This window comes from Limanda limanda, chromosome 17, assembly GCF_963576545.1.
Source record: "Limanda limanda chromosome 17, fLimLim1.1, whole genome shotgun sequence".
Lineage (NCBI taxonomy): Eukaryota > Metazoa > Chordata > Actinopteri > Pleuronectiformes > Pleuronectidae > Limanda > Limanda limanda.
In genome coordinates, this window is record NC_083652.1 from 19,881,568 (window position 1) to 19,892,258 (window position 10,691).

The 10,691-nt window shown below is 48.4% G+C and overlaps 1 protein-coding gene across 1 annotated transcript in view; it reads left to right on the top strand.

Annotated features, from left to right (window-relative positions):
- glis2b (GLIS family zinc finger 2b) overlaps positions 1–6,625 on the top strand; it is a 25,568-nt gene extending 18,943 nt beyond the window's left edge. Inside the window, exons 2-7 of the mRNA XM_061090052.1 lie at positions 821–1,022; positions 1,844–1,974; positions 3,874–4,029; positions 4,129–4,262; positions 5,023–5,141; positions 5,883–6,625. Coding sequence (XP_060946035.1) covers positions 845–1,022; positions 1,844–1,974; positions 3,874–4,029; positions 4,129–4,262; positions 5,023–5,141; positions 5,883–6,625 — 1,461 coding nt within the window. The 5' untranslated portion in view covers positions 821–844. The remainder of the gene's footprint in view (positions 1–820; positions 1,023–1,843; positions 1,975–3,873; positions 4,030–4,128; positions 4,263–5,022; positions 5,142–5,882) is intronic.
- The last annotated feature ends 4,066 nt before the right edge of the window (positions 6,626–10,691 follow it).

Consider the following 10,691-nt stretch of genomic DNA (forward strand, 5'->3'; position numbering starts at 1 on the left):
GAAACAGAACAATCCGGCTACAGAAGAATGGACTCAGCATTTATTTACATTTGTGTAGAAAATATCTGACTTTTGTGAAAGTGTATACATCAAAAATACCTCAAAAGTATTACTTCAGGAGGTTTGTGCCTTGACTCCCAGGGTTCATGTGAGGTGTTTGCTTGTGCACGCATGTGATGCTGGTTCAGTTCTGTGAGTGAAGAACTTAACCTGACAGCTAGATGAGCGTCCTGCCCACAGCCCTCGGGGGGGGGGGGGGGGTCCAGGGGTCAGTGTGTTTAGAGGAAGGAGGAGGTGGGCGGACTGGGTGCAGCTGGACTTGGAAGGCCCTGGGGTGGGGTGGGGGGGCGCTAGGGTCGGTATGGTGGAGCTCAAAGGTTCATGGTGTCTGAAGGTACACACTGTAGGGCTGGGGGGTGGCCTGGGGGGGGGGGTGTGGTGAAGCTGGGCCGGTGGCGAGGGCGACCATCTGGATTGGATTGTAGACATTCCTCAGGAAGAGTGTGTGAGTAAAGGTCAGCGGGGGGAAGGGGGAGGGGCCCCTCACATCTCTGCGTGTGTGTGTTTATTTTTCCTTCGGCTTTGACTCAGTGTTTCAGTTTACAATGTGCTCGGTTTACCATTGTTTCAGAGTGTTTCTCACCCGGTGGGAATCGTGGAATGTGAGAAACCTTCAGCGGCGTTTCACGTGGGAAACATCGCAGGTGTGAGAACGTGTCTCCTGTCGTTTGCAGAATTTCTTCATCTGTGTGTTTATATGAAAAGAAAACAACCCTGCACTGGCCTGGCTCTGACCCTCTGTGATTGGTTGTTTGCGCAGGTGGGAGGTCGGCGACTCGCCGCCATGCTGTCCCTGGACGAGCCCCTGGACCTCAAGCTCCCTCGGCGGGCCAGTGGGCGGGACAGAGGGGCACGCTCGCCCCCCCTCTCCCCACTATACCCCAAGCGAGCTCGCCAACTCCGCATGGCCGACGATGGGACTGCAGTCATAGAGCCGGCCTCGCCAGCCTCTCCACACTCAGGTAGGGGACCGAGACATGAAACCAACAGACGCAGATGTTTGTTCGAGAGAAACCATTAACCATTCTTTTTTTACCAGAAAAAAGTTGATTGCTACCACTTTCCTCCCTGTACTTGATTACAGTGATCTCTTATATATGAATGCCCCAGCAAACTGACTGGGTTCTCTAGACTCTGTATATCATGGTGCCTTAAGGTTTGTCACTGGTTGTAAAGCCCTCACTCACCGCTGCATCTTAAATGCTCGAGTTGAGTGGCCATCTCTGGCAGCACGCCGCCTTATACATTGGCATTTTTTTTATTTATAAAGCTATCTGGGGTCTGCTCCCCCACTACTTATGTAATTACATCTTTAAATCCCAGAGCAATTACTGCTTACGTTCAAATGAGTTTTATTTATTATTTATGCCCAAAGTTCACTCTGAATTTGGTTAGCGCTGTTTTAAGTTCGCTGCACCTGCTGCTTGGAATGCACTGCAAAAAACTCTAAAGTTAAAGGAGCTCATAAACCTCGAAACTTTGAAGACTCGTGTGAGACTAATTGGAGCGGCTTCATACCGCACTTGTTCTTGTTTTGGTGTGAATCCGGAGCTTTAGTCCTGTTGCCTTATCTTTTTCTTTTAAATGTATTTTATCTGTGTTATGTGATTTCTGTCTTGTGACTGTTGACATGTTTCTTGTATGCTGCTGTCTTCCCTATAGAGGCTTCCCTTGGAAAATAGGTGATTGTATCTCAATGGGACCGACCTGGTTAAATAAAGGCAAATAAATAATAAATAAAAAAAGGTATATCTCACCAGGTGTGTGTGTGTGTGTGTGTCAGGTGTGCAGGTGGTCCCTCACGACCGAACAGACACCCCCACCCCCCCGGCGGTGGACCTGAGCATGTCTCCCTGCTCCCGCCACACCCCCAGCTCGCCAGAGATGACCAACGGCAACTACGTCCCCTCAGGGGTGAGTAGGACGGAGCTCGAACACACACACACACACCCACCTACACCTCCGTCCTTTCCCTTTGTTTCCCCTCCCACTCTCTCTTCGTGAGTGGTTGAAGAACTGATCACACAGTCTTTCAGCTTCTCCAGCGGGCGAGTGACTCAGCCTGTTGTTGGTCAGCAACATCAGGAACAACATCGGGTTGTGTCACACTCCCCATCAGGCTCTGCAGGGAGCTGGAGGCCTGTGTGAGTCTGAGAGAGAGGAGAGAGAGAGAGAGAGAGAGAGAGAGAGAGAGAGAGAGAGAGAGAGAGAGAGAGAGAGAGAGAGAGAGAGAGAGAGAGAGAGAGAGAGGAGGTGTTAGCTCTTATCAAACACCTCCTGTGTCCCAAACAAGTGCCCCTCTCTGTGCTACTTGTACTCACTGGCCCCACTGGCGTGATGTGTGTGTGTGTGTGTGTGTGTGTGTGTGTGTGTGTGTGTGTGTGTGTGTGTGTGTGTGTGTGTGTGTGTACATGTATAATCGGATTTAAGACAAGGTACAGCCATGCAGACCTCACGCCGCCTAATTCAATTCCCCTCCAATAAATTGAGACAGGCTGGGACCATTCAGCCGTCCGGCGTCCCATTGAGTCCCAGATAGCCCCCCCCCCCCGACGTCACTGCAACACACACTCTACACTTTATTTTATCCCTCATTGATGCAAATAGGACACTCTTCTCTCTCACACACACAAAACAAATAAGAGCCACTCACGGAGGAACAGCTGCACACACTCACATGCTCCTCGGCCCTGTAGCATCTCACAAAGCAGCTCACAGAGTTCTGCATGCAGAGGCAGAAATCCGCCAGTGCATGGAATTGGTCTTATTTCATGAAATTTGTCACGTACACATTTCTGACATAGCTGCAGCCGCCGAGACAGCCGGCGTATTGTCGTCCATTTGCACAGTTTCTCTCTCGGCGCTTCCCTGCTCTCACATGACAGCTCGGACTTAAATGTCCCTTATTCCTAATTCGACATTTTCCACCAGGCTCCTCTGTGTTTAATTCTGCTGGAGCTTGTGTGTGTGTTCGAGCCCCAGCTGCAGCTCGGTGAATCTGAGAGCTCTCACGCTGAGGTTATGTAGTACGGAGTGGGTGACGTCAAGAGAGGAACCAGAGTTGAGTTTTGAAGATGAAGATCAGCAGTTGTGTATTCCGTTGACAAAAACAGAGAGATTTTTGTCTCCGCACTGACAAGCATTTGTCGAGTGAAGTTATCAGGACCTGTCTGTCGTCCTCCCACCTGCTTCCTGCACAATATTCTCAAAAGATGTGAAGTCCTGAGTACTCTCAAGTGTGTAATTTGGTAAGTGATTTCCCTGCATCAGAGCGGATACTGCCAGCTACAAAAGCACTATAAGGGCCGGGTGATATGGCTCAAAACTATATCAATACTAATTTTATTATATCAATTATATTTTAAATTGAATTGTATCAATAAAAATTCCAAAAAATTCCATGTGCCGATTTATCATTATAAATGTCACATATTTAGTATAAAGACTGATTGAACGAATGATCTAAAATTACAGTTAGTTTGGTCCGAGTCCCATCCACTAACATGGAGGAGGCCGGCTCTATGAGGCAGGCAGGGAGGGATCGAGACTCTTTGACTCAAACACAGTCCTGTCGTCCATCTTTATATGCAGTGTATCATTAAACCAACTCACTTTAATTACACAATGTACAAGGACTAAATCGATATATTGGATTTTTGGTTATATTGCTATCAATGAAACTTATATCGCGATAAATAAAACGTGAGAGCTGGATCCGAATCGTGAACTAAAGTACAGTTCAAGTGTCTGCGTCTTTCTTAATGGTCCAGACCCATGATCCCCATTTTTCCCCTTTTTCTTTTCGCTTATCAGAATTCTCACATCTCACAGGCCTTTCAGTTTTTCGTGCCAATCGGAGCCGGGGCGGGACTTCACCTGCCGTCCTCCATGTTCATTGGCCAGACGAGTGACAAGCGGGCGTCTCCTGACCTGTCAGCGGATGAACAGCTGGCCTGCCACTGGAGGAAGGTAAAGAGAAGCAAAGCAAACACAAGGAAGCCAAACTGGGATTTGATTCAAATATCATTACTATTAATTTGAAATGCTGAATGTTTTCCCACCCTCTAGTGCCACCTGCTCTTTGACTCCCTACAAGACCTGGTGGACCACGTCAACGACTTCCATGTGAAGCCTGAGAAGGATTCTGGGTACTGCTGCCACTGGGAGGGCTGCGCTCGCAAAGGCCGGGGGTTCAATGCCAGGTGAGAAAGATCCTACGACTGGTAGTCCGGGCAAAGTAACCCATTTTAGAGCCAAAAATAGAAGTAATTGTAAAATAATTTTTTTCAGCATAGGTTATTTCTATGAGGTGTCCAGAACAACATACTAAAAGTCCTAAGAAATCCTAGTTGAGGAAATATGTTTAATTCTCATCAAAGTGTGCCAATAAGGCCAGGCAACAATACACCCCAAAGGGGCTATTTTTTCCTTTACTCCTATCAAAATGAAACTTTACACAATGAAAGTAACCATGAAACGTAACATTTTTTGTATTACAAGTTTCTTTGAAAATGAATTTATGTATGTATTTGTCATACATATGAATGGTGTTTCTGCCTATGCAAATTAGGACATATTCAATACGTGTGGAGCTCATGTGCTTGTCAAATTCATTTCAAAAGAAACTTGTAATACAATAAAAGTTACTTTTCATAAATACTTTTACTATGTCAATTTTTATTGTGGTAGGAGAAGGAAAAAATTAAGCCTATTTGGGTGTATTTGGGGCATATTCGATTAGTGTATAGCTCATTTGCATATTCAAATTCATTTTCAAAGAAACTTGTAATACAAAAAATGTTACGTTTCATGGTTACTTTCATTTTGTAAAGTTTTATTTCGATAGGAGTAAAGGAAAAAAATTGTCTTTTTGGGGTGTATTGTTGCCGGGCCTTATTGGCACACATTGATGAGAATGGAGGAGGAAGTTGATACGATGAACTTATCTTTGCGTGGTCGCAGGTACAAGATGCTCATCCACATCCGGACTCACACCAACGAGAAGCCGCACCGCTGCCCCACCTGCAACAAGAGCTTCTCACGTCTGGAGAACCTGAAGATACACAACCGCTCACACACAGGTCAGTGACGGCAGCGAGCACAAGTTACAAAAATCGACAATGAATAGGTTTAACAGTAAGGATCTGAATCATCATGATCCTTTGATACAAGATTAGATACTAGGGTTGCAAAATTCCGGGAATATTCAAAGTTGGAAACTCTCCATGGGAATTAACGGGAATTAACGGGAATTAACGGGAATTAACGGGAATATATGGGAATGAGCGGGAATAAACTGGAAATGTTGTGGGTAATTTATACTAACTGTATTTACCTTGTCATATACAGACATAAAAATAAACATTTTGTTTTGTCATAGGCTGGTTTGAGCCCTGAGGAAACTTTGGGCACTTGACTATATGCTTCTGCACCGTTGTGTCATTCTTTACATAGGTCTTTGTACAGTATTTGCTAATGTCCACAGCCTTTCCTTCTACATTGGATGGGGTGAAATGTCTCCACACATGAGATAGTGCACGTGGCATTGTTCTGTAGAATAAGATGAGAAAAAAGTTTGTAAAAAAACGCTAATGCAATGCCAGAGATATAAATAGTTAGCCAAACAATTGGAATCCTCTGTAAAAATATTTTACAATTGATGGATAAATGAATGGAAATATGCTAGATGAACAGATGAACAATCCTCAATCTGAACTTCCGTGGAAATTTACCGGACACTTTCCGCCCCTTTGCAACCCTAGATACTGACTCCATTCTTTTGTCACTCTGACCAAACATTTGAATCCCTCCCCCCCCTGCAGGTGAGAAGCCCTACATTTGTCCGTATGAAGGCTGCAACAAGCGTTACTCCAACTCCAGCGATCGCTTCAAACACACACGCACACACTACGTGGACAAGCCGTACTACTGCAAGATGCTGGGCTGCCTGAAGCGCTACACGGACCCCAGCTCCCTGCGCAAGCACATCAAAGCCCACGGCCACTTTGTGGCTCAGGAGCAGGGCTCCCCCGGGGGGGTGGGCTCCCTGCTGAGGGGCAGTCACAGTGGGGGGCTCGGGAGTGGAGGGGGGAAGGATTCAGAGCTGTCCTACATGAGCGGAGCCCACATCATCATCCCGGGGGCGGCGGCTGCTCTCCTGGGGGGCCACACTCTGCAGGGCCTGAGTGGCTCCGGACCCCTGTCTCCTCTCAGTCCTCGTCCCCTGGACCTCAGCTCGCTGGGCGGCCCCTCCTCCCCCCCCGGCGGCCTGGGAGGCTCGTCCATCCTGTCCTTCCACGGCTCGCCGCTGGGACTGGCCAAGTCCCCGCTGCTCTCCGCGGCCTTCTCCTCCTCGGCCCTGGGCCTGCAGATGATGCCCATGCTCGGGGGGGCGCCCGAGCGGAGGGGCCAGAGTCAGCAGTTCAAGAGGAGCCAGGGGGGGGGGCCCGAGGACGTGGTGACTGGAGGCATCCTGAACCTCTCCACAGGGGGGTCTCATGATCCGCTGTCCTGGGTGGTCATCCCTCCAGGCACCGTGGTGCTCAAGCCAGCTGTGGTCAACTGACACACACACACACACACACACACACACACACACACACACACACACACACACACACACACACACACACACACACACACACACACACACACACACACACACACACACACACACACACACACACACACACACACACACACACACACACACATGCATACATTCCAGAAGAGCTCAGGGGGTTGGGACGGGGGGGGTGAAGCCATTATGAGGGTACGGGCGGTCAAAGGTGATGGGGATTGACTCGCACAATCAAATCCAGGCAATGCATTTCAGAGCTTGTGTGGAAAAGAACAAAAATGTGGAGAAATCTTCATCAAAACTTCAATCAAGGTAAACGACAGATAACACGACACCTCACGAGAATCATCGATACAACGCGAGCCTCTTTTCTCTTCGTCGGGAAACCCAGGGGCCCAAGAACTCTTTTCAGGAATATCTATGGTTTGGCTCCTTGTTGCTTGTTTTATACTCGATTCATTCCTGTTTGCTGGTCCTGACGACAGGGACCATGTGACCTTAGTGCTCAGTGTCTTAGTTCTCTGTGTTCTTACAAAAGCCCGGATTCATTCTCAAGTATTTATATGACTTGCACTTCATTGACAGTGTGCCTCCAGCTTAGCAGTGGGATCGATACACCACGAAACTGAATGACGCACTCACAGCTGGGCAAAGTTCCACACAATAGGAAGATGATTTTTTTTAAAGTTATGACCTATTTTTCACAGGCCTGCTGTGATTAATACGATTCAGACAAGCTTGCCGCGCCAAAGCAAGTGAACTCAAAACCGTTTGGGGATTCGTGCAGGAGACGGAAAACGCTTCAGCTCCGAGACCGTTCGTTTCAACACAGCACTTAATAGCGTCGGCTGGTTAACGTATTGAAACCTCAAAACTGCTGCTATCTTCTCAGCCCCCCCCCCGGTGTAACACAAACTGGGGGGAGAGCACTTTTTGACAATCTGTCCCCGGCTCGGGGAGGGAGACGGACACGGACCAGCCTGGTCCACCGGAGGTCGACTAGGGGCTTTTTACTTTTAGAGCACAGAGCGATCTGAGGACTTAACGCAGACAACTGGTGTTTCATCACCTGGCAATCACCAATTCCTCTTTGTACACAAAATCCAAGCGTCGGTGCGTCTGGCGCCCCCCTCTGGCCGAACACGATACACAACATCCTGCTCGCCGCCGTTTACAGAACCTCCATGCTCCTGGATTGTCCAGCTGCTTTTCCCGTAATTTAGTCGACACAGCCAGTCTGCGCATGAAAGGGCCACTGTGGTGATACACACTAGTGTCTTGTAGTTTTTTAAAAAAGTGACCCGACCCAAAACCAGCTGTGAAAAGCAGGCGGTCGTCCAAATCCAAGTCCAGCTCAGCCTCCACGGCAGAGGTTTTTGTCCCAAGTTCAACAACTCTAACGCGGTGCCAAAAATACCAGGAGAGGGTGAAGTGGGATGTGCATATTGTGCCACAGAGGGGGGGGGGGGGGGGGGGGGTGCACTCCATGCCACAAACAGCTGGACGGACTGGGAAGCCACACTTTTGCAAACTGCCTCATTTTACTCTGTCCAAAGGGGCAACAAAAAAAAGAAAGAAACGGACTCATTTGACTTCTGAGGAAGCTTTTCTCTGGGTTCGATGAAGCAGCAACATGCACTTACCACAGATTATATCCCTTACATGTTTTAAGAAGTGTTACTGCCAAGTCATGGTTCTTTCAAAAGCTAGTTTGCTCTTGTTTTTATTTGTCTGCATGGGTCATTGTTGTCGCTCGGTGCTAATGCATGTACCATGTTGACTGATGTCTCCACAGAGGAGGGGGGGGGGGGCAGGAGAGGAGCAACACAAGGAACATTCCCTCAAGAGACTCAATCACTCGCTCCTCCTCCGCTCCGTTTTCACTCCTCCTCTCCTCTCCTCTCCCCACATGTCTTACCTTTCCATCATTAGACACTAGCTAAAGCTGTTTTTATATTTCTGTCATTGTTTTTTTTTGTTCTGCTGTTGTTCAGACGAGACATTTTCCTGATGTTGAAGTTGCTTATTGTGTTCTGCTCTGCTGCCGAGGGCGAGTCGTCTGAGGGGACGAAGAGAAGGAGCGAGAGAGAGAGAGGGAGAGATTCGGGTGGTCTTCCAGGGCGGTGCTTCCCAACCTGGGGGCTCGGAGAAACATTCAGTTTTCTCAGTTAAAATTTAGAATTTGTAGTCCTTTTAGTTCGATTTCTGTTACATAGAGAAATTCTGAATATAGTTGTCGATACCCATTAGCAAAATCTTTAAAATGAAACAACGTGGGAGAAGAAAAAGATCTAAATATGTTGCGGTCAGATTATACGATTTGGGATTGAAGGGTCACAAGCCAGAGAAGGATGGAAACCACCGACCTAGGGACCTGGTGAACCCAACGACCTCACACTCCTCCGTGACAATCACAACGACCCGAACCCAGATGGGACATGGGCATCGAACATTTCCGTATCAAGGGTCCAGACACCAAACTCTTGCTCCCTTTTAATTTCCCCAGTCAGACGCAGAGGGAACGCCATGCGTCTGTGAAATGGCGGGCGTCGCTGGGAGAGAGCGGATTGGCTGAATGAATAAATGAATGGAGAGATGAGGGGAGGGCGAGGCCGTGTGCCAGCGGAGGACGAGAGGCAGAGGAGAGCTGGGGCCGAGCAGCCGGCCTCCATCTGGCCACCGACCCGGCTGACGGCCTCTCGGCTCGGGAGTCACTGGCTGTGCCGGGTCCGGTGTGGCAGCCGCTCACCAGCCGGCGGGAAACTAGGCCACTGAACTCTGTCTGCCCTCTGGGTGTTTGCTTTTTTTTTTTTTATAGATTAAACCCAAAAGCCTCAGAACCTCCCCACCTTCCGGCCACAAAGGGTTGTTTTTTTTTCCCAGAGATGCATTCCAGGCAAACTAACAAGCTGCATTCACAGTCAACAAAAGCAAATATAATCCTCCCCCCCCCCCCCCCGCCTGAGGATGAGCTCTGTACCAGGCAACAGAGATAAACTGCATACCTGAGCTTCCTTCCTCCGAAATCCAGCCATCATTATCTCAGACGCACACTCCCCCCCCCCCCCCACCACCACCCCCACCTCAGCGGCACGTCTCTGGGTTCATCCCGGGTGTTGAAGTGAATCTCTCGCTGTGAGTGGACAATCCTGGCATGTGATGTCATCAAAAACAGGTGTTAAGTAGGCTAGACATGGTTTCCGTGGCAACAGCGAGACCCACAGATGAGGCGACTCTCCTCCTCTTCCTCCTCCTCCTCCTCCTCCTCCTCCTCCTCCTCCTCCTCATCCTCCTCTGCCGGTGGAAGCCAGGGACAGAGACTCAGCCCGGCGGCAGAACGCTGAATTCTAACGACACGGATCCTCCCGGGGTCCACATCTATTTCCATATTAAATAAGCTGTACGATCCATTAACCCTTTGAGCTCAGTCTGTAACGAACTGCACTTTTGCACCCCTCGGGACGTGCTGCCACATCCCTTCTCGTTGCAGAGCCGCTATTCATCAGTCGATTTGAGAACCAGGAATAATTGTAAAAAAATAAAAAAAAATCCTCAGTCCTTTAAAGGGACTCTTACCTTTGTTGCATTTTTACACTTTTTTTGGATAAGGTTAAATTGGTATTAATAAGGTAATGACACTCTAAAATGCAAGACAGACCCACCAGGAGTAAAAACAAACAATTATTTCACTCTCATAATATTTAGTGAAAACTTCAACCAATAAAATTCTTCGGACCGAAGGACCTTATTGGCCGACAGACCTGTCTGTTTGCTGCATGGACATGCAGGTTTTCCGTCTGCTTCTTGTGGCGCATTCGGGCCCGCGTCATCAATGTATATAACTTACCGGTGCTTCTGAATCCGAATCCATTGCTTTGGTAAACAAAAACTCACGTGCGTGCGCGGAGGCAGTAGGTTGAAAGTCTGCTTGTAAATAAAGTTTCTTCAAAAAAACACCGCGGATGGGAACGAGGGGGTGGGGCATTGGAGGAAGGCGGGATGATTTGAATGTGCTGTAATTCTCAAATGCAACAAAGGTAAGAGTCCCTTA